This window comes from Vanrija albida (genome assembly GCF_041260175.1).
Source record: "Vanrija albida strain AlHP1 chromosome Unknown contig_5, whole genome shotgun sequence".
NCBI classification, from domain to species: Eukaryota; Fungi; Basidiomycota; class Tremellomycetes; order Trichosporonales; family Trichosporonaceae; genus Vanrija; species Vanrija albida.
The window spans coordinates 567,173-591,774 of record NW_027191424.1 but is presented as its reverse complement, the minus strand read 5'-3'; the positions used below and the strand labels follow the sequence as shown (position 1 = coordinate 591,774).

The following is a 24,602-nucleotide window of genomic DNA, read 5'->3' as shown; positions in this document are numbered from 1 at the left end:
TTCGTGTATGGACATGGCTCTTCGCTTTGATCTCTCCCTTTATGCAGTTAATCTCGGTATATGCGTACAATGGGCAGGTTACTCGGAGAGGTCGACACGGCGGGCGAGGGCGTGCAGTCTGTCCCATGGTGATTCGCCGTTCCAGAGTTCCGTGCCAGAGGCAGAGGTGGTCGGAATGGGGAGGCCGCGCTGCTCGATGGCAAACGAAGCGGCAGTGGCGGCGTAGATCGTCGCTGGGGAGTTAGCGGCGGTGGCGGGGTATGGGGACACGGAGATCGACCAGTCAACCTGGCCTCCCTCCTCCTCCCCCTCTTGATCCTTCACTCACCTGCTCGGAAGTCGCCGTCAGAAAGAGCCAGTCCAGCCAACAGTCCACCGAAGAATGAGTTCCCCCCTCCCGTGGGGTCAACGACGCGTGTGGAGTCCTGGAAGTATGCCGGTACCCAGCCCGTCCACTCTCGTGAGAGGGTGAACGCGCCGTCCGCACCTGCGCGTATCACGATGGCGGGCACGGGTCCGCCCATAGCCGCCAAATGGCCGTGGAATAGTCGAGCACAGGTCTCGGCATCGGCGTCCGGCTCGTCAAGGATGGTTTGGAGCTCGAGGTGGTTGGGGCTGAGGTCAGCGCTGCCACGTTCGCCACAGCAACCTACCTGAAGACCCCAAAGCGACGCGCGAGGGCCACGTACTTCGGCAGTGCATCGGGGTCCGGTTTCTAGGGCGTTAGCTTTACCTTGTGGTGGCAGAGAAATAGCTCACTCGGATCAGCGGCTCCCACGCCAGCTCGCCGTTCCACCCTTGGGCACGCCATTTCTCCGCGTCGTCGAGCACGGCACCAGCGCGGCCGATATCGCATACCACGTGGATCCACTCCGGGCGTGGGGTCGCGATCGGGGAGATGGGCGAGAGGAAGTCGGACGGCCAGAGCTGCGCTTGCCTTGCGAGGTACTGGAACGTCTGGTGGCCGGTTCTGCGAGGTGTCAGTAAATGGTATGGCGCAGTGCTCCCTCCCTCCCCCTCCCCACACCTCGGCCTCCCTCAACCTACCCGATCTTAGAGCCCGAGTACACATTCAACGCGCGCGTCGTCTCGCCCTCTGCCGGCCGGAACCAGACCATACCATCGCCGAGGCGGCGGAGCGTGTCCTCGAACGTGGGTGGAAAGTCAGGGGCCTTGTCCGCGATGAAGCCGACGTGCGATGGTGGGAGGAAGAGTCGGGCCGCAGTGGCAGCGTAGATCCCTCCTCCGCCGATCTGTCCAGTGTCAGCAATGAGTAAGCCTCGTCCGCATCGCGCGTCCAAGACGCAGCCAAACGCACCGCCTCGTCACCGCCAGGGACGCGGTTGCCGGCGGCATCAGTCACCTCGAACAGGTCGATGATGAACATGCCTGCATGGGTCAGCTTGTCCATTTGGCACGATACCCACCTAGAGTCACTACACGTCCCCGGTTGGCAAGGAAGGCGGCCGTGGGCGGGTCGAAGTGCGAGCGCGGCAACGGGCTGCGCCGGCTCAGGCTCTTGACAACACGTTCGATCTCGGCGGCGTCGAAATCGGCGTCTGAGCCGCTTGTTGGGGAGATGGGAGAGATTGGGGCGGGCACTGGCATGGTGAGCTTGTCGCTGCGTGTGTTGCGACGGAGAGAGGGGAGAGTGGGACGAGGAGGACGAAAGGAGAGAGTATGTCGATATCCTCGAGGCGGCAGTTGGCAAAGCCGGCTGACTCTGTAGGGTTGTGTTGCCGTTCCCGCTGATGCTGCGCCGCGTTATCGCCCACCCACCCCAGTCGTCGTCCTCCCTTCGGTCCTCCCGTCCCTGCATCCGTCATCTTGTCGTGCATCAACTCTTACCTTGCATCAGTCGACCATCACGCAACGCAGCGTGCATCACTCGTTGCGTCTCTTGACATTGTCATCGTCCGACTGCCTGGGTTCATCGCACAAGTAAAGAGAGAAGAACCAACAGCGTTGGCCATTGTCACCAACCTAACCTTGTCTACCAGTTGCCACCCACCCACACCCACCTACCCACCCACACCCACCTACCCGATTCCCTCGTCGTCATCAAGCCGCCGCGTGTCGACCCGACACCCGCCAACACCCACCTTCCCACACTTCCACATCACACACTCCTTCATACACTCAACATCACCTACCAATGCCCCCAGTAACCCGCTCCGACAAGGGCAAAGGCAAGGCCAAAGCGGCGCCCTCGGACTCCGAGACGGCACCGCTCCTCCGCCAGTCGGCAATCGACCGTTTGCGCGCAGAGTACGGCGCTGCAGAGTCGAGCGCATCGTCCACCGCATCGGCAGAGTATACCGTTGACACGCCAGCAACGGGTCACTCGCATCGGCGATCCAAGCGGTTCGCGGTCGTCGCCTGCGCTTTATCACTCATCCTCGGCGTAGTCGTGTTTACTGCGCTCCTCGCAGCCAGCTTCATCCCGCCTGCCGAATCTGAATCCCTCGACCTCGCCCCAGCACTCGTCTACACCTCTCCCGGCGTCAAGGTGCTCGACGTCTCGGGCTCGGGTGTCCGAGTCAACGTCACGTTCCGCGGGGGCGTCGACGTCGATTATGTCCTCGCCGAGACCAAGCGCGAGTGGCCCAGCTGGGTCCCTGGATGGTTCGGCCGAGTCCGAGAATCCGTCGCGCACGGCGTGATCGGGACGCTGCCCCAGAAGACTGTGACCGTCGCGATCCCCGAGATCCTCGTGTACCGCCGAGAGGGCGGCCTCGCGCTGTTGAACGTCTCGTTCCCCGGCACGATCGAGGTGCCGCTGCTCGTGGGCAAGGTCCACGAGCCAGAGTATGTGGACATCTCGGTCGAGGCCGTTGGTACACCCGTGGCGCCCGCCGGTGACGTCTGGAAGTGGTCCCAGAACGCGTGGGCAAAGGGGCACGCCGATGTCGTCGTTGCTGCCAAGGAGGCAACTGCCAGCGTCCAAGGCGCGTGGTGGTCAAAGTACCTCACCTTCTCCCAAATCGATGTGTCCATCCCTCTCCGTTTGCCTGGTGAGTTTCCCTCCTCCCACCCCGCTAAACTCAGTCCCGCGTGCTTTCGAGCTCCCCTTCTCTGCCCAGAGGGTAGTGGCCTAGCGGCTGACTCTGCAGTGCCCGCGTTGCCGAACTTGCCACCGCCGGGCAAGCCGCTCGATCTCGCCAAGCTCGTCAAGCTTGAATCCTACGGCCTGTACACGGATAACGGGCTTAAGATCAATGCCAACATCAGCCTGCCTAACCCTGGTGTCCATGAGGTGCCATTCGGACTTCCCTTCGCCGTCGAGCTCGAGGGCACGCCGATCGCCGAGGTCCTCGCCGTCGCAACCAGGTGCACAAACACCTCGGTGCACGTCAACATCGATGGCGACGTCACAGTCTCTACAGGCGACCCTCTGTCCCACTTCCTTCAGAGGTTCCTCCATGGCGAGGACAACCCCCTCACCGTCCGCGGACTGAGCAAGGTCCCTCGCGCGAACCCGTCGATACCCCTCCCCCCTCCATGGGTGTTACAGTCGCTCCCTTCCCTCTCGCTCGACCTCATCTTTCCGTCTCCTACGAATCGGCCCAACATCGTTCGCAAAGTGACTCTGGAGGACATCAAGTTCTTCGAGATTGCGGGAACCATGCACGCCTCAGGCATCGTCGTCGCCTCGATCCAGCTCCCCAAGGGTCTCGAGCATGTGGCCGTCAACGTCACCGCCATCCGCCCCGACGTGCTCGTGTTCGACGGACCGGTCGAGAGCGACGGCACAGCCGACCCGGACGACCCGCCTCCGAACGCATTCGGCCGCATCCACCCGGACGAGTACCTCAATGCTACGACGGGCCCGTCTGAGGACCCCGATCTACCATACGGCCTAACTGTCCGCGCGCCGTTCGATGACCTTGCGCTGGATGTTCTGGAAGGGCGCAACGGTGTTCTACAGAGCTTTGTCGCCAAGATCCTGTTCAAGGGCAGCGCTCTGGCGGGCATCGACGGCGTAGCAGATGTGCGCGCCGCCATTGTCGGGCTCGACGGCGAGCTCGAGGCCGGATCATTACCCGTCCGAGGCGAATTTTACGTCAAGCGCTAGTGTGTAGACTCTTGTGACTCTCGTTTTGTTGCATTGTTGTGTTTGTATAGAAGACGAGCAGCATGGCAGCCACCAGTGTGGCTATTGAAATGCAAGCGTATCGTGATTAGGCAAGCCGTCCCCGATCATTAGAAACCGCGTGACAATCCTAATGAGCTTTCATCCACCAAACGTCGGTCGTATTTTGTTGTCCTCCACCTCGTCAATTGTCGAGGTCCGCGTCTCTTCTTCCTCTCCTCACATTCTTCCACTTTGCGCTCCCTCCCTCACCCTCCTCCCATAATGAACGCCTTTGGCGGCAACGCCGCGCCAGATGATACGCCAGCTCCCACGCCCCCTCCCCCGCCAGCGACCAACCTCTCCTTCCCCGTGCTCCCGCAGAGCGACATCGACCAGGTGGCTGCCGTGAGTGTCGCTGGCTGGGTGTTCGACCTTGAGTCTTCACCCAGCCGATTGCGTCTGCCAACTAACTCACACCTCAGACCATCCTCCAACTCTTCGACCCCGCGACGTCGTCCAACCCCGCCCTCGCGAAGAGCCTGCAGCAGCAGCTGCAGGAGTTGCAAGCTCGGCCGGAGGCGTGGGGGCTGATTGCGGGCCTGGCGCACCACGACGTAGGTGTCTTCTCGAGTGCTACCTACTGATGGCAGGACCCGAATGTGCGGTTCTTCTCGGCACACACGGCACAGGCCAAGATATCGCGTGACTGGTGGGTGGTGCATGTACAGCGGTTCACCACTCACACCGCAGGGAGTCACTGCCCCAGGAGCTGCAGCCCGCCTTACTCCACCTCCTCCTCAACACGCTCTCCGAGGCCATCTCGCCCACGAACCCGCAGACATGGCAGCCTGCCAACGCCGTGGTCGTCCGCAAGCTCTTCGGCTGTGTGAGTTATCCGGGGTTGCGAGACGTAGCTCACGCCCCAGCTCTCCTCCCTCATCCTCCGCCTCCCATTCCACATCTTCCCTAATCCTATCCAAACCGTTCTTGGGACCGTCTCGTCAGCGCTCGCACGCGCAACGACGCTTCCGCCTTCGGCGCCGGTTAGCGGGTACAACACGCCCAAGCACCCCTTCAGCAACGGTTTCGGCTTGGGCGACGAAGCCAAGTTTCGCAGCCGGTTGCGCCTGTGGGCGCTGGAGTGGTGTGGTATTTGTGTGGAAGAGATCTCGCGTGCAGGTATCAGCGAGCAGAAGAGGTGAGCTGCCTTATTCACAGAGCTCAGCTGACCGCACAGGAACGCCCTCCGACGTCACCTTGACCTCGACGTTCCCGCCGTTATGGCAACCATCACCGAATCAATGAACGGCGATGCTGTTCAGTCGCCTGCTGACTGCATCAAATCCGCTGAGGCGGCGTGCAAGTGCGCTCAGAGCTGGATCAACTATGGCCTCGGCGCGGACGAGCTCTCGGCTCTGTTACCACACCTTTACGCCCTCCTTCCCCTCCCTGCGGCGTCCACCACCCTCGTCGAGGTCCTCTCTGAATCAATCTTCAAGTACGGCAAGGGAACAAAGATTCTTACGGAGCCATTGCTCGCCTGGGTCATCGGCCCTAACGGTCAAGGCCTGATCGGCGGTGCCGACGACGAGCCATCAGAAGCAGTCGAGGCGTTCACGAAGATGCTCTGCTCGCTGGTCGAACACTCCTCAGCATGGCTCGTTGAGCGTCTGAACCAGTCCGACGTGCAGGCATTCTTGACGACGGTTCTGCGCATCACTGGTTGGCAGGGCACCGGCGGTGTCGACGAGAACGTGTCCGAGCTCACTCTCCCGATCTACCCCTACATCCAGGAGGCGATCATGGACTCGGACGTGTTCTCTGAGCCCCACGAGACGAGCGAGACATGGGCCGTCGCCAAGTCGTTCTTCCGCGAGCTCGTCGATGTCACAAGGCGCAAAGTTCGCTGGCCTGGATCCGGAGAAGACTCGTCCCTGGGCGGCCTCGACCGCGACGACCGCGAGGCGTTTGACACTTGGCGTCGAGACGCGGGCGAAGTCATTGTCGGCGCATACTACATCCTCCGGGATGAGATGCTTGACTCCCTCACCCGTATCGCCACCGAGCAGGCTTCGAACCCCTCGACACCGTGGCAGGACATCGAGGCGACACTCCACTGTATTCGGTACAGCGGGGAAGGCGTCCCGTTGGCAGAGCGGGTGTCGTTACCCGTGCTGTTCTCTGATCAGGTTCTGGGACAGCTGCAGCAGCGCCCAACAGCCGGCCTGGGAGAGGAGAGGCTGCGCCTAACTGTCGTGTGCATGATCCGTACGTCTGCTGGGCGGACACGTGTGTCTCAGCTGACATCCCAGGCGCCTACGAAGAGTGGTTCAAGTTCCACCCGGAGCACCTACTCCCTGTTCTCAACTACCTCGTCCCCTCGCTCACCTCATCCCACCTTGTCGCACCATCCGCCGCCGACTCCCTCAAGGCGCTGTGTGACATCTGCCGCAGCAAGCTGGTCAACCACATCGGCGCGTTCTCCGAGCTCCACGGCAAGATTGGTGACCTCGGACCGGAGGAGCAGACAAAGGTTATTGAGGGTATCACCTCGGTTATCCAGGCTTTGCCTCCCGGCGATGCCATTGCGCCAGTGCAGGGCATCCTCGGCCCCATTGTTGAGCGCCTGGGCCAGGCTGTGTCTGCTGGCCAATCAAACCCTGTGGACGCTGCGCCGCTCCTCGTCCAGGCGATGAACTCGCTCACGGCGTGCTTCAAGGGTCTCTCGCCATCAGACGACGACATGTTTGACTCGCTCGAGGGCGACGACGAAGTCAAGGAAGCGGCCATCAATGCGGCGAGGGCTGACCCCGGCATGGTGGCCTTGAGGCAGCAGGCTGAGAACGCCATCTCGGGCGTGGTGACGGTGTGGAACGGTGACGGTGAGGTCGCCGACGCCATCTCGAGCCTGCTCAAACAGGCGACGCTGTCGTCGACCGAGACACTCATCTCGCTCTCGCCACTACCCCTCCTGTCGCTCGTCTGCGCTGCGTGCGAGCAGCAGCCTTCTGCCCTCTGGATGTCCCTGGCGTCGACTCTTACTCTCCGCATCGGCACAGCCACGTCCCCTCTTCAGCTGAAGAAGGACAGGAACGATGCCGAAGAAGCGAAGAAGACGGAGGAGGACACGGAGCGGTGGAACGTGGTCGCGGACGCAGGCACTCGCCTGGTTGCCATCGCTGGCAACATGCTCGGTGTTCCCGGCGGCATGCGCGACAACCCTGATGTCGTCGAGGCGTGGTTCAAGTTCTGCTCGGCAGTGAGTACCATGTGTCGACAACCGCTTACCCCAGATCTCGTCGCGCTACCCCGGTGTACTGCTCCGCCTCCCGACTCAGGTGATCGAGGCGTACATGGCACTGGGTATCATGGGCCTCGGTACGCAGGAGCGGTTCTCGCTCAAGACGGCTGCCGAGTTCTTCGTGAGTTGACGGGTGGCCACGCCTTGGGAGAACCCGCTAACCTCACACAGCATGCCCTCTTGAACCACACGCGCTACCCTTCGCCCCTCGAGAGCGCTGTCGAGCCGCTCATCTCGCACTTCGGCCCGCAAATCCTCCGCGCACTGCTACTTTCTGCTGGATCCGAGGGCCCCCGCTCCGTCATCCCCAACCTTGCCGATCTCCTTACGGCGCTTGTCACGCGCGTTCCCGGACCCGAGATGTCCAACTGGCTCGACGGCGTCCTGGCCGAGGTGAGTCGAGTTGAAGAGCTTGAGCTGAACATGCAGGAGGGCTTCCCCGACCCGCGCGCGACTGCCGAGTCCAAGTCGAGGCTCAAGGGAACGATTCTGAGATCGCGCACGTCGAAGAAGATGCAGATGGCGCTTCACGAGTTTGCACTCGTTGCCCGCGGGCTCGCCAACACGACGTACGGCAACGCGACCGCCGTGGACCGCAGCTAGGCGTGGCCCGCCACCCCTAGTTCCCTATAGACACTAGAACACACCTGTACCACCGCCACCTTGCATGCATGGCCACGCGTCTATGTCTAGATGAACGAGCTTTCCCGGAGCGCGCGGGCCAGGAGCATTGTCATCCGCCTGCTCTTCTCTACGCCGACCCAGCCCTCTGCGCCGCCGAGCGACGGGTCCTCACTTCCCCCATCCTTCGCCCACGTGAAGAAGCGCGTCTCTCCCACCACCCCCTCGGGGACGCACCCGAGCAAAAACTCTCTCAGGACGGCCTCGGCGCCGCCGCCCTCTTCCGGCCTCGCGCCCTCCCACTCGCCCTCGAGCAGGATAGTCTGCGCGCTAGCGTTCGGCAGGATGTGCACGGAGAGGCTGAGCGCGGGCTGCGGGTGGGCCGTGGGCGGGAACGCGAGCGTGGTGAGCACGAGCGGCGTGCCCGTCAGCGGCGTCGGCGTGGCCGCCTGCGCCGTCGTGCTCGCCGCCGCGCGCGCGCTCTTGCTCAGGCCGAGGACGAACGGCGAGAGGAGGTTGTGCAGCGTCGGCATGACGAGGGTTGCGGGCCGCACAGCGAGGATCTTGTACTTGCTCGGCTGGCGCGGCTTGGGCGCCCCCTCGTCCTTCTCTGCGGCCTTGTCAGGCGGCGCGTCGACGTCCATCCCAGGGTGGTCGACAATCTCGAACCCGTCGTCCTCGATGCTGTCCTTCTTGTCCTCCTTCTTCTCGTCCTTCTTCTCGTCCTTCTTCTCCTCTGCCTTGGCGGCCGCCGCACCCTCCCGGTCCTCCAAGAACAAGTACGTCACGTCGTCGCGCGCGCCCATCGGCACCGGCACGTCGCGCACCGGCGGGATGCTCTGGCTGTACGTCACGGTCGTGAGGATGCGCGTCGCGCTCGGGGGCGGCGCGGCCGTCATGTCGCCGAGCGCGGGGATCTTGTCGGTGGGGAACGCGGCGCGGAAGGTGCGGAACTGGATCGTGCTGCGGAGGGGGTGGGTGATCTGGAGGGGGGGCGTGAGCACCGGTCCGGGGGGTGAGCGCAAAGAGGCTGGGGGAGAGGGAGAGCGGAGGGGGAGGGGAGGAGGAGGGAGGGGAGGACCCGCGCACTCACGTTGTAGTGCTCCAGCACCCGGCTCAACAACAGGTCCGAGATGCTCGACCCGCGCGGCTGCGCCGCCGGCGTCCACTGCATCAGGCTGGGGTGAGCTCTGCCCCTCGCGGGCGACTTACATCGCGTAGCCCATGGTGGGTGATGTCGAGTTGCCGAAGTTGCAGATTAGATTTCGCGGGAACAAAGGGCGCGAGTGTCAACAACAACACGGCGGCGATCGTCTTGTCTGTCTGTCCATCACTCATTGTTCGTCTTCTTCCATCTTGCAGTCTGGCGAGCAGCAGCCGACCAGTAAGCATATCCACAGCCCCGCCGCTGCGCTTCTCGACCACCCCTCCGCCGCACATCGACTCCCCCGCCCCCACCCGAGCTGCTCGCTCCGCTCGCAGCCCCGATGAAACTCACCGTCAAGGCCTACCGCCCCGTCGCCGTCTGGAAGTGGGACACCTCGGCCGACCCACACAAGCCGTACCACTTTGCCGAGCGCGGCTACGACCAGGACGACGACGACGACGACGACGACGATGTGTGCGGTATCTGCCGGCTGGCGTTTGAGAGCACTTGCCCGGAGTGCAAGGTGCCGGGGGACGACTGTCCGCTGAGTGAGTCGGACGGGCGCGGGCGCGAGCGTCAGCGAGCGCATAGAGTCGAGCGTGTGGCCTCTGCTGTGTAACTGGCCAGCGCTGGCCAAGCTCCTCGCCGCCATCACGAGGGCCGGAACACCATGCCGGCCTGGCCGCCTGGACGACACACCGCTAACCCCCCAGTCTGGGGCGAATGCACCCACGTCTTCCACATGCACTGCCTCCTCAAGTGGATCGACACCGAGTCGAGCAAGCAGCAGTGCCCGCTGGACCGTAGGCCATGGGGTGAGTGGTGCGAGGCGGCGACGGCGGACGGCTCCACCCTCGCCGCCGCCGCCGGTCATGCCCTAGCCCGCGCTGACATCGCAGTCACGGCCGACAGAAAACCCGACCAGCTGCCCACGACCGTATCCGGCGCGCCCATGGCCTCTGTCGCCCCCGGACCGATGCCGCGCCGCGAGGACAGCGACGAGGAGGCCGAGGAGGTGGTCGAGGGCGAGGACGACGTCGAGATTGAGTAAGCGGGCGTAGCACTGCGCATTCGCTCAGCGTGCACCGCGCGTGCACTGTACCACACCCACTCCATGTATGCATATACTTGTCTCTGCTGTTTGTCGCCCGCGCCGGCTCGCTGCCGTGGTGCAAACTATTTGCGGTGCTCGGTGACGGACGCGGCGTCGCTCACCCTCGGCCGGGCACCGCCCCGCCCCTCGCCGCAGACGCGGTGTCGCCTCCACCCGCCCTGAACACTGCCAACTCCACTCAAATCCATCCACCCCCTCCCTTCACTCCTCCCCCCATCACTCCTCCCCCGCGCCCATCTCGATGCCGCCAAAGAAGAACAAGAAGGGAAAGGCCGCCGCATCGGGCTCGAGCACGCCGCCAGAGTCGGTCCCGCTCATCATCACGACCAACGCGACGCCGCCGCCCGACTCGCCGCCGGCGCTCCCCGACGACCCGCTCTCCGAGGGCAGGTCGAGCGCCGACGTCGGCCTCGAGACGATGCACGAGGAGGTGCGGGTGAGCCTAGGGCATCTTATCAAACTAACGCCCAGCCGACGATCCACACGCTCGCGCAGCGCGGTGACATTGCCGGCCTCGACGCGCTGCTGGCCGCCGACGCCGGCCTCGACACGTCGGCGCGCGACGAGCAGGACGTGACGCCCCTCCACTGGGCCGCGATCAACGCGCACATCGCCGCGTGCCGCTGGCTCCTCGATCATGGCGCCGACGTCGACGCCGTCGGCGGCGAGCTGCGGGCGACCCCGCTCCAGTGGGCCGCACGCAACGGGCACCTGTACGTCGTGCACCTGCTCATGACGCGCGGCGCCGACCCGAATATCCACGACGCGCAGGGGTTCAACACGCTGCATCTGGTGACGCACAGCAGCGCGGTCATGCCGCTATTGTACATTGTGAGTTGGGCGGCGTGGCGGTGGCTGGCGAGCTATGATCGGCTCTGCGGCTGCCGAGTGCTCCTCGGCCGAGTAGTGCTCACACCCGCAGCTCCAGCAGCCGGTCGCCGTGGACGAGAAGGACAGTGACGGCCACACGGCGCTCATGTGGGCCGCGTACCAGGGTGAGTCGGTGCACAAGGCTCCAGCCCCGCTGACCCCCAGGCGACGGCCTCTCGGTCGAGCTGCTGCTCAAGCACGGCGCGTCGGTCCAGACACGCGACCACGCCGGCCTGTCCCCACTCCACTGGGCTGTCGTAAAGGGCTCGCTGCCGTGCATCAAGCATCTTATCGAGGCGGGCGCCGACCTCGAGGCGAGAGAGGAGCAGGGCAAGACTCCCCGAGACATGGCAGTCGAGCTCAAGTCGACGGCACCGCTGGAACGGGCCCTCGAGGAGGCTGTGCGCACGCCGGACGGAAGGCCGATTCAGGCGCGCTTTGGCGACCGCAACACGAGCGTGCTCGTGTTTGTGCTGCCGACCTTCGTTCTGCTCGCCGCGTTCCTGACGCTCAAGAGCTTGGAGTGGTACATCGCCCTGCCGCTGGCCGTGTCCTACTTTGTGGCGATGCAGATGGTGAGTAGCGCCGGACGTGCGACACGGCTACGACGTCATTACCGGGACGCCTCTAACCCCCACAGATCACTGTCCGCCTTCTCAAGCACAAGCCCGCACACGACCGCATCACGGCCTCGCCCTACTTCGCCGGCATCATCACCGGCTCGCTCCTCTGGGTGTTCTACACCTGGGCTACGCGGCTGGTCCGCGGCGCGCCTGGCCACCTCTTCTCTCAGCTCACCTTCTTCGTCTCGTTCGTCGGCTGCGCCGCGTCCTTCTACAAGGCCATCACGACGGACCCGGGATACGTGCCCAAGCCTGAGAACGACGGCGAGACGAAGGAGCAGATTGATCTGCTCACGGACGAGGGGCGGTTGAACGGCACCAACTTCTGCATCTTCTGCATGGTAAGTGGGGTGTAAAAGGCTCGCGTGTCACCCCGCTGACACGGCCAGGTGCGCAAGCCCCTCCGGTCCAAGCACTGCCGGTCGTGCGACCGCTGTGTTGGGCGTTTCGACCACCACTGCCCATGGATCTGGAACTGTGGTGCGTGGACAAGCTCCCCTCACCGGGCCCGACACTGACGGCCACAGTCGGCTACAAGAACCACCGCTTCTTCCTCCTCTTCGTGTTATTCCTCATCTCTGGAGTCATCTCCTTTGACCGCTTGACTATTTCATGTCAGTTGATGCTTGCGCTCGCAGCTGACTCCCCCAGACATCCAAGAGAGCGCACCAGCATACGAGGCCCCGGCGATCCCAGGCTTCTCCGTCTGCGACATCTCCGAGACGCTCTGCAGAGGAACATCATACGATGCGTTCGCTGTTGCCGTCGCCTTCTGGGCCACGCTCCAGCTCACATGGACGTCGATCCTTGCCATCTCGCAGTTATGGCAGGTGACGCGCCAGATGACCACCTTCGAGGTGTCCAACCTCGGGCGATTCGGATACATGGGTGGAAAGGGTGGGACGTCGCTGCGCGACCAGTCGGGTGCCCTCCGCGCTGCTGGTGTGCAGTTCCGGCCGATGGCAGAGCCGGACGCAGAAGGCGCGTCGACAGAGGCGGGCCACGTCCACGGCCCGCAGTGCAAGCATGGACACGGACATGGGCACGGGCACAACCACCGATGTGGTGTCCTCGGCCGCTTCTGCTCTGGCCTGGGCAAGGTCATCACCGGGCCTCTGTTCCAGCTCCTCGGCCTCGACTTCTTCACCAAGGGCAAGGGTGCGAGCGGGCTGGCCAAGGCGGGCAAAGAGCAGAACCCATTCGACTTAGGCTTAGTCCGGGTGAGTACGGCGTGAGCGGTGCGTGGACCATGCTGACGCGACAGAACTGCATGGACTTTTGGTCGGGCGGCAGCGGTGTCGACTACGTGCAGCTGTATGATGTTCCTCCGGAGGGTGAGTTGGACGCTACCGGTTGAACACCAACTGACGTCTCAGGCTGGGCCGCGTACCGCCGCAAACTTGCCGCTGGCGGAGCGAAGAAGCCCAACGGCTATGTCGCCGTTGCGCGGGAGGAGGTGTAGGTGTAGCCTAGGATACAATGGTGATGCATAGAGATGATACAGTGGGAGGTGGGGGTGTGGGGTCACCGTGTGGGGTCACCGTGTCTAGTCGTCGTGGTCGTTGTCGTTCTCCTCGTTCTCGTTGTCTTCGTTGTCGGTGCCGTCACCGTCGCGGGGCTCGCCGTCGACGCCCTCGGCCCCGTCCTCGCCGGCCCGGCGGCCAAGCGGGAGATACCCCGCGTCCTTGAGCTCGGCCCGCACCATCTCCTCGACCAACACGCCTGGCGTCAGCGCGGCCCTCCCACAAACCCACCAAGCGCAAGCAGCGCATTGCCCTCGAAGCACGCGCGCATCTCGCGCCGCTTGTACAGGCTGCGGGTGCTCTCCCTCTTCGACGCCTTCGGCCCAGGGCGCGCGAGCACGCCCTCGACGAGCAGCGCCCGCTTCTTGCGCGAGAGGTAGGTGTACTTGCGCGTCTTGCTCCCAACCGGCGCCAGCAGCCCGTGGGACGCGTACAGCGCCGCCGTGTGCGCGTGCAGCGCATTGAGCAGGTCCTAGAGGTGTCAGCGGCTCCTACGCTCGACAAGCCCGGCACGGCACTCACATCGCTCGGGAGGAGCGACGCGTCGGCGCTGCTCAGGTCCGCGAGGCGCGCCCAGCTGGCCGCAAAGTGCCGCCGGCGCGTCGCCCACCCCGCGAGCGTCGCCGCGTCGCGCTGCTCGGGCTCGGGGCCGGCGGGAGGGGCGTCCGCCGCCGGAGCCTGCTGCCCCTCCCATGCCCAGCCGGGCGTGCTGGGGCCAGCTGGGGGAAGGGGTGCCGGGAGGCGGGTGCGCTTTGGCGGCAGCGAGCGCTCGGCCTCGGCGGGGCCGGTGTACGCGCTCCCGATCTTGCGCTTGCGCGGGCCGCGCGCGGGAGCCGGGGATGGCATTGTGGGTTGGGGGATGGTGTGGATGACGAGTGGTGGTGGAGGATTTCATGTGGGTGGTTCGCATTTCAGGCACGGATCCCAACAAAAGTTGAGGTCGGCACACCTCCACCTTCTGCCCTTTTCCACTTTCTCCTCCTCCCCCCAACTCTGCTCGCGCCCGCAGCCATGTCCGCCCCCGACGCCGACCTCCCCGCTGAGGCCCTCGAGCTCGCCCAGGCGCTGCTGCACGCCTCGTCCACCGAGCCAGCCTTCACCATCGCGGCCTTGCTCGAGCGGCACGCGCCAACATGGTACCAGGACGAAGACCTCGGCTTCAGCTGCCTGCACTACGCTGCCGAGCGGCGCGAGCCCGCGATCGTGCGGCAGCTGCTGCGCGCCGGCGCGGTCTGGAACGCCGTCGACCACTGGGGCCGGACGGCGGGCGAGGTCGCCCTCTCTTTGGGGGACAGGGAGAGCTGGGAGGCGATTCGGAACGAGGGCGTGCGCTCAGAGATGCTCCACCACGCGCTTAAGGGCGACGCGGGCAACGGCGTCGTCACGCTCCGCGCGCAGGACGACAGCTCGGCGGGGGACAACCTCGCGTTTCTGGCGTCCGAGCTCACGTGGGAGACGGGCGCGGACGGGCGCGAGCGCGTGCTCGATGCGGACGGCAATGGGTGAGTCTGAGCCCGAGCGAGTCCGAGCCCGTAGGGCGAGGGCGAACGGCGCCAACGACCGAGACCGTGCTAATGGCTCCAGTGTCATGATGGGCTGGGAGGAGCCGCTGAGTGAGTGCCAGCTTCACATATGTTCGCAGTGTCGCTGACCACGCCAGTGCGCGAGCACGTCCGCCTCATGACGGCCGACCACCCCAAGGCGAACGGCGCGAACGGCGGCATGTCGATCCTCAACGTTGGCTACGGCCTCGGCATTGTGAGTTACCGCGACGGGCCTCGCACACTCGCTGACGTGCGCGCCTCAGGTCGACCGCCTGTTCCAGTCCACCTCGCCCGCGTCGCACACCATCATCGAGGCCCACCCCCAGGTGCTCAAGCACATCCGCGACACGGGCGTCGACAAGATCCCGGGCGTGCGCATCCTCGAGGGGCGGTGGCAGGACTGGGTGGTCGGCGACAAGCTGGGCGAGCTGATCGCCGGCACCGAGGACGCGATGGGCTTTGACGCGATCTTCGTCGACACGTTTGCCGAGGGGTACGAGGGTGAGTCGCGGCTGACTGGGCTATCTTCTGCTGCTGGGATACTGGCTCACACTCGCGCTCCGCGCTCGTGTTCGCCCGCAGACCTCAAAGCCTTCTTCGAAGTCCTCCCCGACATCCTCGAGGCGGAGGCCGGCGTCTTCTCCTTCTGGAACGGCTTGGGCGCGACCAACCCGACCATCTACGCCGTCTCGTCGTCGCTCGCCGAGCTGCACCTCGACGACGTTGGCCTCGACACGACGTGGCACGACGTCGCGATCCCCGAGTCGCTCGCTCGCGAGGTGTGGAAGGGCGTCAGGAGACGATACTGGGAGCTGCCCGGGTACAAGCTGCCCGTGAGCAAGATGCGGCTGATGTAGGCGGGGTTGAATGCACTAATACGACGTGGTGGTACATGATGCTTTCACTGCGCTACGAAAAGAACACATTCATTGGATATGACACAGTCGTCCTCACTCTCGGAAGCACGCGTAGCGGACAGCCACGGCGCCGACGACGCCGCAAGTCCGACCGCCGGCGGACAAGGAGCGGCTCACACGCATTTCACGCCTCGGCGTTGTCGCTGACAAGCTCCACCAGTCTCCTGCCAACGCCCTGTGTGTTCCTGCCCCACCCCTCAGCCGTGGTCTGGAGGTAGAGCACCCCGTCCTCGATCCACGGCTCGCAGTCGGTGCCGCCGTACCTCCCCCCGCCCTGGAGCTGGGGCACGACGCGGAGCACAATCCGGTTGGAAGGCACGGCGTCGACAAAGGCCTCCTGCATGTCGTCACTATCGAACTGGTGCGCGAGCGTGCACGCCAGGTCGGCGAGGTAGGCCTTCGTAACGCCGGCAAGATGGTCGTCCGCATCGTCCCGCCCGCTGGCCTTGAGGGCAGAGTACACTCTCTCGAAGTTGGGGTCAAACTCGAGCTCGGGGTTGTCGAGCGCCTTGCGGATGGCGGCGATCGTCTCGTAGGGCTCAGGATCGTTGGTGTAGAAAGTGCTGATGCTGAGCTTGGCCGCCACGGGGAGTGGGATACGCCTCCCAGCGCCAGCCTCGGCCGCGGCGAGTTCCCTCAAAATCGAATCCTTCTCGAAGCCGCCTGCGCTGGAGCACACCTTGGCCGGGTTGAAGACGATGACGATCTTGCCGCCGCGGATCGTGGGGCCGCAGCACTCGTACCTCCCCTCAACGTCGACGTCGAGGCTGATGGAGTGGGCCGGAACGAGGCGGTTGAGATCGTCCTTTGTGGTGGGGTAGGTGTAGAACAGCTGCCACTTCATGGCGTGGGGGATGGGCTCGAAGTAGCTGATGTTAGCTGCTGTCGAGGAGACTCACGAAAGGATGACTTCGCCGATGCGGCCCTTGAACTTTGAGGTGGCGAGGTACGGCCAGATGGGGCGGGGGTCGACGTCCAGCGTCCACTGGGTGCCCATGATGGCCGAAATGGCATTCTCCAGGTCGGCCTTCTTGTTCTCAAAGTCATTGCGGACTGGGAGTGAGCGCCACACTCGGCCAATGCCAGCTTACAGCTCTTTCTATCGGTGGGAGGCAGCTTGGCGGGGGCGGTGAGGCGAGCCGCGACCGTCATTCTGCAGTTGAGGGCATGGAAAATGTAGTAAAATGGCTGAGTTCGAGGTTGGTGGGTTGTCTTGGAGATGACGATATCGGGGTAAACAGGTAGACGAACCGTAAGCCTCCTTCAACGCGCCGTGTCGTTGCGTTAAAGGTCACGTCGTGCTGGCCCAGGAATATGTAAACGGCCTCGATGCCCGTCACGCGTCGTTTGCTTCGGAGCGGTTCTGTAGCCTCTGCCACATCCCTCACATACCTTGTCTGAGACCAGTCGCCCCAGCCATGGTCACATGAGGATGGCCGCTGCGCAGACCATCGTAATTTGCGCCCCAGGCGGCTCACAGGCACAAGGCTGTTTATTCTGTTCCGGACTGACGACTCCGCTTCGATGGCCGGCGGTGTCGACAAGAGTGAGGCAACGTTCCTGCTCGGCTTTGAAGCAGGATGCGGAGGTGAGCGCGGGATGGGACAGAATAATTGGATAAATACCGTGGGCTCCGCCTAAGTGGACTGTCACCTCCGGTTGCTGCGGACCTGTTGATCGCCAGCAAGTCACCTGGCCCAGATTTCGTCATGCCAGGCCGTGTTTCGCGGTGAGGCGCTCGGATAAAACCCTGGCTGTCGGGCTTCGGACGGGCTAGGTTGCGACGTCTGCTGCTGCAAGTCCGGTGCCAGGTAGTTGAGATTAATGACCACGGTTGGAGTGTGGGCTCGGGCTTGACGCACTGTTCCGCTGCGAGACCGGTCATGTGCCGCCGCGCGCTCAAGTCCCGACCAGTGTGAACGCATCGATCCGAGAAGTATGGAGCCGCTGCCGTCAAGCGGGCAGGGGCATACCTACCACCGCGACGTGGCAGCACGCCGCACGACTACGGTTCAGGTGTGGGGACGACCCTTGGGCATTCACTGGCGCCGACTTCGTGTGGTAACCAGACCGCCAAGGTTTCGTGTTCCGCAACGTTGGGACGGGTTAGCCGACAGTGGCTGGCGTCGGTGACTACGGGCATGGCTGCCCCAGCCCGCACGGCCATTCCGTGGCCTTTGCCACTGCGCCCTCGTAACCTTGCTCCTTGTTCTGGCCCACACACTCGGTTGCAGCCGCATGCCAGATCTGTGGAGTGCATGCCCCGGAAGCTCCTCGGAGGCAGATGGTCCGCGGCACGCCCCTCGTCCGCCACACCTGAGAAGTCGGAGGCGAATTTCTCGGAGCTCGGATCTCGGCACTCGTTGTCAACGTGCGATGTCCGTTGTTCACGGGGTCGTGGAGCTGGTTTTGGCGAACGTGGCTACTCGCCGCTGCGGCAACACGTCCAGTGTGTTTTGGAACAAGACCTTGCGTATCGGTTCGCCTGGCAACAATGTGTACCCTCATCGCTGCGTTTGTCGGGCGACATGAAACTGGTGACATTTCCAACATGGCAACTGCTACGAACCTTAACAAGCAACTTCTTCGAATCTACAGTACCACTTACTCCCAGCCCCACCACGCACTAGCCAGAATGACGTCCTTGCCGTGGAGGTGGTCGCTCTTGATCTTGAACGAAATGCCCGACTCGGCGTGCGAGAGCTGGCTGTTGGTCTCGGAGCGCTCCACAACCCAGCCTTGCTCGACGAGGAGGGACTCGGAGAGGATGTTGAGAGCAGTCCCAACGCGCGACGTACCGCCCACGTAAACATCCGCAATGTCGATGCCCAACACGTCGCCCTTGTGGCCCGGGTCCTGACGAACAGAGAGATAGAGTTTGCCGACCATGTCGATTGGAATCGGCTCAATGCCGAGAAGCGTGGACGAGAATGTGGCCTTGCACCGCCAGTCCTTGACATGAGATACTCTGGCGTGACAACATGGTGCGAGGCCGTGTTGTCCAGGATGAGCGAAATGTTTCGTGGACGGTAGTGGGGTGTCGGCATCTTGCCAGTGGCGTTGTGCATAGTCAGACGAGACGTGACTGGGTCGGCGGGTTGCGGGCTTTGCGGTCGACTGGAAGCTGGAGCGTTGATGCGGACAAACGAGCCCTCGGTATCCGACTCAGACGAGATAATGGGGGCCGGGGGAGCACTCGGGACCTTCACTACCGGTGTCGGTGGCTCAATGATGAGAAGAGGCTGTTGACGGGTCGGGACGATAATCTTCTCGTCTTGATCATCGTCGGCCTGTGGAGTCTTGGCTCCAGTGCTCGGTGGAATGAGGCGAGTGGCGGAAACACCGAGGGTCGAAACTAGGTTGGTGAGCGCGCTGTTGATAAAGTCGTCGAGCGAAGGGCGCTGAGCTGCCGGAAGCTTGGAGTGGGCAGTCTCAAGAGCATTGTAAAGCACCTGGTAGGTGGAGGGCTTGGACTCGGCAGCCTCGACCAGACACGAGACGGTGCCGCCCAAGGCTGCGTTTGAGGCGCCGGCGACGTGTTCGAAATTCACGGGCTTAGTGAGAGCGGTGCTGGTCTCAATCGGAGTAGGGAGGTGAGTTTGAGATGGAAGTACCCCATGGGCGACGTAGCCGATGCACACCGAAGACCCCTTGTGCCACTGAGGTGGAGGAGAGATGGGATAAGGGTGGGCTTTGAAATCGCCAACGAATGGGATTTGAATCGCCAGGAGACCGTTGGGGAACCTGGCCAGTACGATGTCCCCTACACGAGGGATATGAAGAATGCGGAGCTCATCGAGGACGGTCCACGACTCCCCAAGGGCGTGGGTGGAAAGAACGTTGCAAGGGGCTTCTGGTGCGTAGTACACGTCCTCGATGACGACGGGTGAGGCTGTGGCCGGGATGGACTTCCAGTATTCTCCGTAGTGGAGTTGGATCGAGCCTTTGAGAGTGCTCTTGATGACTTCGTTTGAGCCAATGCGCTGAAGGGTGATCGGGTCTACTGGCATCGAGTTGTGCAGGAGTGCAAGGTCGCGGACGACGTGCACCTGGCCGGCGGCGGTGGCGTACGGAGCCAGGAAGATGGTGGTGGGGACAGCAATGCCACGATTGGGGTACTTGCCAAAGTCGGCAGTAGGGTGGGTGAGGAACAAGCCCATGTCGATCTCGGCAGGTGTGGTTCCGGGCGGGTTGTCGGAGCGGTACAGGGCCAGGCGATTGACCGGAGCGCACCCGGCCTGCTTGACAGGACACATGTCGATACGGTGGGTCTCAGTGTAGGCTCCGCAGTAACCGCAGTCGACTTGACGCCGGTACGACGGGTTGGGCGTGTCGTACAGGTTGGGTGGGTACGGCTGCTCGGGTAGGGCGGTGTGCGGGATGGCTGCGGCAGCATCGGCACCGGTGCCAACGTCCGAGCTCGTACCAGCGTCGCTCTCATCCTCATCCGTGCTCTCGTCGTCGCTCGTCGGGGGCTTGTAGCTTGAGTCGTCCGAGCTTGTGTCGAAATCAGCCGAGTCGACAGCCTCAGGGCCGTCCTCAAAGCGGAGGTGGGTGCCACGGACAGCGCTGTTATCTTCCTCGGTACCAGGGAGGACCTCACCCGGCCCGAGGGAAGCCAAGCGCTCGTGCATCGGCTGCGCCCCATACACCGGGCGCAGGCTCGTGATGCCGCGGATCTTGACCTTGAGGTATGCGTCGCGCACCTGGTGGAAGGTGACCGGCATGCCGCGGGGCCAGTCCTCCGTGACAGCGTTCGCAAGGTCCACAGGGAGCGACTCGAGGAAGAGGGCGGCGCGGACGAGCCGCGAACGCGTCTTGTCCTGCACGATTTGGCGGAAGATCCAGTCGCAGAGCCGCTCGAAGTGCTTGAGGTGGAAGTCGAGGGCGTGGGGGGTGTACGGGGGTGAGAGGCGTAGGGATAGTAGCTTGGCTTTGGTTTGGGCGTGCGAGAGGGTCATCGTGGCCGAGGGAAGGTGCGCGAGTGCGCGCTGGTAGTGACAGTGGATGTGGGAGGCGGAGCCGAGTGACGTGGTGGGGGAGGATGGGGGAGAATGAGAGGGAGTGCGAGGTGTATGCACAATGAGTTGAGACGAAGAGTAGGTGAGAAGAAGAGTTTGAACGAGAAGTGAGCGCCGACTGAGCCCGCCTTTTATTCCAGCGCTGTTGCATCCACCCAAAACGAGTGTGGCACCAAAAGTGCAGCAACGCCGCCGAAAACACACTCGCGGCCCTGTTTTCCGTTGAGGCTCGACCTTGCGTGTATGCATCTTCAGAACTACCTTCAACTGGCTGTGCCACACGTCTGCACTTCGCGGCCCCTCCCATCCCCACCACTTAGTCCCAAGGACCGCCTCCTCGCCGTTCTTGAGGCGCTCGATCTTGAACGTCACACCGGACGCAACGTGGCGGAGCGTGTCCGTGCCCGACAGCGGGCGATCGAGCTCCCATCCCTGTTCGAGCAGCCTGTCGATCGAAAGCACGCTGTGTCGAGTGAAAGCGCCCTTCTTGCGGGTGTAGACGTTCGGGATCTCGACCGCCTCGTCCATGCGGCTGGGGGAGACGAGCAGCCTGCCGACCCGATCAACCTTGCCCGAGACACCCAGGATCTTCGACTCGAACACAACCCCCTTGACGGGCTGTGCGCACCGGAGAGAGGATGCCGGGACGAGGTGTTCGGTCGCGGTACTGTCGAGCAGGAAGGATATAGCGTCGGACTTGTACGACGCGGTCACGAGCGTGCTGGTGCCGGTGTCGTCCTTGCCTGTGTCGTCCTTGGCGGTGGCGCCCTTGGCGGTGTCCTCCTCGTTGGTGGCCGGCTTCGTCTGGACGGGGTGAAGCGAGACAACCTTGCTACTCAGGGGCAGAGGCGGACCTGGCTTCCTGCGGAGCTTGGGGTTCTCGAACAGACCGGGAGCGGGCGCGACTTTGGCAACCTGGTTGTGCTTGTGTGTCTTGGCCAGCTGGTTGTGCTTGTGCGTCTCGCCGAGCGGCGACTTCTTGGTGCCGGGGTTGCCGGGATGGGTCTTCTGGGTCTTCTGGGACTTGGGAGGTGTTTTGCCACCCTTCTTGCCCTTGGCCTGTGCCTTCTTGCCCTCCTTTATCTCCTGAGGCATCTTAACGTTGCGCTGGAAGAGCACCTCGTCGACCCCCAAGGCCGCCAGCATATCGTGGTAAACTTGCGGGCCGTACGCCTCGGCGATGTGCCCCATGTCCCCCAGGCGCGCCGCGACAGCGATGTACCCCAAGCGAACAGGCATGAAGGTGTACGGCTCAGGACCAGCGGCGAGCGCGACGGCGTCGGCGAGCTGCGCCGGCAAGCTCTCGAGGAGGAGCTCGATCTTGACGGTGGTAATCGTCTCGCGCTGCATGCTCTCGTGCTGCGCGCGGACGAAGTGCGGGAGCATGTGCGTGATGGCCTCAAAGTCGCGCAGGTGGGCTTCTAGGCGCGTCTGCGTGAAGGGCGGGACGAGGTAGCACCCGAGGAGCGTGGCCTTGACCCTCTGGCGATTGGCCTTGGTGTCGTCGTCCATCGCCTTGGCTTTGTGCGGGCGGAGGGGTAGGAGGAGGGTCATTGTGGAGGCGAGGAAGGGAAGAGTCGAGAGGGGGGTTTAGGGCTTTGTGTGTGATGGAGAAGAGGGTGATGTGTGAAGTTTGAAGGCGAGGGCGAGAGGGCGACAGTGTTGAGTGACACAGTCTGTGTTGAGTGACAATGGTTGGTTGTTGGTGCGATGGCCGATGTTGATGCCCGTGGTGATCCCGTTCACCCATCACGATCATGGGGTGAACTACCAACCTCAGATGCAGCATGTCACGATTCAACAGTAGGTATTCATCCGTCATCATGCATGCTGTATGCGTGTGTCATGGGTTACAAGTAACTACCGGTACATCCGACGCCCTTCTACCTACAACCGCCACGTGCTCGCGAGAATGAAATCCACACCACCTTCGCTCTGCTTGATGGCGAAGGTGAACCCGGTCTCCGAGTGACGGAGCTGGCTCTGCCCTCCTGAGCGGTCCACCACCCAACCTTGCTGAACAAGGAGGGGGGTTGACAGGATGTTCAACCATGACCCCATGACCTCGTCCGCGAGATACACATCTCGAATCTCGACGCTGGCGATGTCGCCTTCGCACCTCGGGTCGTACGGCTCCGAGAGGACAATGGCTGATGACACGTCGAGCGAGGTGGGCGGTATGCCGATGCTGGTGCTGCTAAAGATCACCTCGCTCGCGCCTTCTGGGGGCGACGAGACGAACTTGTCAGACATCACGACGTGGTGTGTTGCCGAGGGGTCGAGAACAAACGAGGCGTCGTAGCTTCGACGCTGGAGGCAGAACATTGGCCCTGTCGAAGTGTGGACGAAGAGGGCGGGGGTGATGTTGGGTCTGTCCTCGTTCACAGACTTGGGTTGTTCACTGCTGTTTGCAGCTGCTCGTGGAGTGAGCGCGGAGTTGGCGGTGTCGTTCATGTCGACGTCCATGTGGTTCAGGTCGGTGTCCACCTGCTCTTCTGATCGGCTGTCGACAATTTTGACGGCCCCCCTGATGGAGAATTCCTTCTTCGCCTTTCCCATGTCGTCAGAGGTTCGCGCGTATCCGATGTAGAACGAGGACTGAGTGTTCCACTGTGGCGGAGGCGACACATTGTCATTGGGACCGAGGAACACTGGAGCCTGCACCGCGAGAAGGCCGTTGGGAAACCTAGCAAGGAGAGCCTCGCACCGAGGGCCTTGGAGGAGGCGCTGATTCTCAAACACCTTCCACTTTGTGCCAAGGGCGTGAATCGAGAGCGAGTTGCATGGCGCCTCTGGGACGAAGTAGACGTCGTGAATGGCGACTCCCGCACCACTGTCAGGATTCGAGGACCAGTAACCGCCAAACCGAGGAAGAACCGAGCCTTTGAGGAAACTTTGAACCGTTTCAGTGGAGCCAATACGCTTGAGCTCGACTCCATTGATCGTCTTAGGCTTGAGAAGGAGGGAGCGGTCCCGAACGACGTGCACTTGCCCCGGGGTGGTGGTGTAGGGCGTGAGAAAGATGGTGGCGGGAGTAATAGTGTTCGTACCAAACCGTGCGGTTTTCATGAAGAGACCAAAGTCGAGCTCGGCGGGTATCGTCCCCTGGGGATTGTTGAAGATCCTCAGGGCGATACGCTCGGCGGGTATCATGCCCGCCGCCTTGTCGGGGCAGTCGTCGATGGTGTGCTCGTCCTCGATGTCTTGGCAGTAGGAGCACACAAGGAGCTCCTTTTGGCCAGGGACGTGGTACAGCTTGAGAATGAAGGGGAGGCCGGTGGCGAGGGGGTTGGGCGGCGATTCAGCCTCGCCGTCGGACCCCACTGTGCCGATTGGGACGCCGCCGCCATCGTCGCTCATATCCTCCTCTGAGTCTGGTGCGACAGGCGTCGTAGTGCGCTCCAGCGCACTGGGATCCGCTACCAGAGCCTGCGTAAAGACTTGGCCCGGCTGAAGCGACTCTAGGATAGTACGGTACGTCTGTGGACCCCAAATCGGCTCGTCCGGGGTCACGATATGGTCGGCGGTCTCGGCGATCAGGTTGAATGCAGCGCGGACGTTCTTGTACTCGTCGGGTTTAGTGGCGGTGTTCTTCACAGCGTCTAGGATCGGCTCGGGGAGAGTCTCGAGGAAGAGCTGGGTGCGAATGCGGTTGGACTCCCGCCGTCTTCCAAAGGTTTGGCGAATTGCGCGTGTGTTCATCTCGAAATGGCGCATGTGCCGCGTGAGAGACACCGTGGTGAAGGGCGGTGCAAGGCGGAGTGAGAGGAGGGTAGCCTTTGCCTGGCCCTCTGGGATTTTATCGGCCTTCTGATTCTTCGAGCCACCCATTGTGGCCAGTGTGGA

The 24,602-nt window shown here is 63.2% G+C and overlaps 12 protein-coding genes across 12 annotated transcripts; 5 read left to right on the top strand and 7 right to left on the bottom strand.

Moving 5' to 3' along the window:
• Positions 1-78: 78 nt before the first annotated feature.
• On the bottom strand, positions 79-1,608 carry Q8F55_006345 (uncharacterized protein; the record flags this gene model as incomplete). Its single annotated transcript, XM_069354806.1, has 7 exons — positions 79-233; positions 329-615; positions 654-715; positions 760-970; positions 1,048-1,253; positions 1,319-1,389; positions 1,428-1,608. 7 exons carry the CDS (start codon positions 1,606-1,608, stop codon positions 79-81), a joined length of 1,173 nt encoding a protein of 390 aa, XP_069206877.1.
• Positions 1,609-2,155: 547 nt separating this feature from the next.
• On the top strand, positions 2,156-4,075 carry Q8F55_006344 (uncharacterized protein; the record flags this gene model as incomplete). Its single annotated transcript, XM_069354805.1, has 2 exons — positions 2,156-3,014; positions 3,114-4,075. The coding sequence occupies 2 exons, from the start codon at positions 2,156-2,158 to the stop codon at positions 4,073-4,075; spliced, it is 1,821 nt and encodes a 606-aa protein (XP_069206876.1).
• A 282-nt stretch (positions 4,076-4,357) lies between these two features.
• Q8F55_006343 (uncharacterized protein) lies at positions 4,358-7,979 on the top strand (the record flags this gene model as incomplete). The annotated part of the gene is made up of 10 exons (XM_069354804.1): positions 4,358-4,480; positions 4,558-4,689; positions 4,726-4,784; positions 4,826-4,961; positions 5,002-5,273; positions 5,313-6,343; positions 6,388-7,334; positions 7,369-7,497; positions 7,548-7,769; positions 7,806-7,979. 10 exons carry the CDS (start codon positions 4,358-4,360, stop codon positions 7,977-7,979), a joined length of 3,225 nt encoding a protein of 1,074 aa, XP_069206875.1.
• Positions 7,980-8,065: 86 nt separating this feature from the next.
• Q8F55_006342 (uncharacterized protein) lies at positions 8,066-9,223 on the bottom strand (the record flags this gene model as incomplete). The annotated part of the gene is made up of 3 exons (XM_069354803.1): positions 8,066-8,980; positions 9,091-9,175; positions 9,210-9,223. The coding sequence occupies 3 exons, from the start codon at positions 9,221-9,223 to the stop codon at positions 8,066-8,068; spliced, it is 1,014 nt and encodes a 337-aa protein (XP_069206874.1).
• A 261-nt stretch (positions 9,224-9,484) lies between these two features.
• On the top strand, positions 9,485-10,195 carry APC11 (ubiquitin-protein ligase Anaphase Promoting Complex; the record flags this gene model as incomplete). Its single annotated transcript, XM_069354802.1, has 3 exons — positions 9,485-9,692; positions 9,858-9,959; positions 10,044-10,195. 3 exons carry the CDS (start codon positions 9,485-9,487, stop codon positions 10,193-10,195), a joined length of 462 nt encoding a protein of 153 aa, XP_069206873.1.
• Positions 10,196-10,499: 304 nt separating this feature from the next.
• Positions 10,500-13,213, top strand: AKR1 (palmitoyltransferase akr1; the record flags this gene model as incomplete). Its single annotated transcript, XM_069354801.1, has 10 exons — positions 10,500-10,694; positions 10,730-11,089; positions 11,181-11,253; positions 11,294-11,703; positions 11,769-12,092; positions 12,141-12,231; positions 12,279-12,365; positions 12,403-12,971; positions 13,016-13,085; positions 13,128-13,213. 10 exons carry the CDS (start codon positions 10,500-10,502, stop codon positions 13,211-13,213), a joined length of 2,265 nt encoding a protein of 754 aa, XP_069206872.1.
• Positions 13,214-13,297: 84 nt separating this feature from the next.
• Q8F55_006339 (uncharacterized protein) lies at positions 13,298-13,456 on the bottom strand (the record flags this gene model as incomplete). Its single annotated transcript, XM_069354800.1, has 1 exon — positions 13,298-13,456. One exon carries the CDS (start codon positions 13,454-13,456, stop codon positions 13,298-13,300), a length of 159 nt encoding a protein of 52 aa, XP_069206871.1.
• A 23-nt stretch (positions 13,457-13,479) lies between these two features.
• Q8F55_006338 (uncharacterized protein) lies at positions 13,480-14,120 on the bottom strand (the record flags this gene model as incomplete). Its single annotated transcript, XM_069354799.1, has 2 exons — positions 13,480-13,746; positions 13,797-14,120. The coding sequence occupies 2 exons, from the start codon at positions 14,118-14,120 to the stop codon at positions 13,480-13,482; spliced, it is 591 nt and encodes a 196-aa protein (XP_069206870.1).
• A 165-nt stretch (positions 14,121-14,285) lies between these two features.
• RMT2 (Arginine N-methyltransferase 2) lies at positions 14,286-15,675 on the top strand (the record flags this gene model as incomplete). Its single annotated transcript, XM_069354798.1, has 5 exons — positions 14,286-14,776; positions 14,859-14,887; positions 14,935-15,032; positions 15,082-15,319; positions 15,401-15,675. The coding sequence occupies 5 exons, from the start codon at positions 14,286-14,288 to the stop codon at positions 15,673-15,675; spliced, it is 1,131 nt and encodes a 376-aa protein (XP_069206869.1).
• Positions 15,676-15,859: 184 nt separating this feature from the next.
• On the bottom strand, positions 15,860-16,887 carry Q8F55_006336 (uncharacterized protein; the record flags this gene model as incomplete). Its single annotated transcript, XM_069354797.1, has 3 exons — positions 15,860-16,604; positions 16,635-16,788; positions 16,827-16,887. 3 exons carry the CDS (start codon positions 16,885-16,887, stop codon positions 15,860-15,862), a joined length of 960 nt encoding a protein of 319 aa, XP_069206868.1.
• Positions 16,888-18,339: 1,452 nt separating this feature from the next.
• On the bottom strand, positions 18,340-22,310 carry Q8F55_006335 (uncharacterized protein; the record flags this gene model as incomplete). The annotated part of the gene is made up of 3 exons (XM_069354796.1): positions 18,340-18,703; positions 18,883-20,726; positions 21,087-22,310. The coding sequence occupies 3 exons, from the start codon at positions 22,308-22,310 to the stop codon at positions 18,340-18,342; spliced, it is 3,432 nt and encodes a 1,143-aa protein (XP_069206867.1).
• A 333-nt stretch (positions 22,311-22,643) lies between these two features.
• On the bottom strand, positions 22,644-24,587 carry Q8F55_006334 (uncharacterized protein; the record flags this gene model as incomplete). The annotated part of the gene is made up of 1 exon (XM_069354795.1): positions 22,644-24,587. One exon carries the CDS (start codon positions 24,585-24,587, stop codon positions 22,644-22,646), a length of 1,944 nt encoding a protein of 647 aa, XP_069206866.1.
• Between the last annotated feature and the right edge of the window lie 15 nt (positions 24,588-24,602).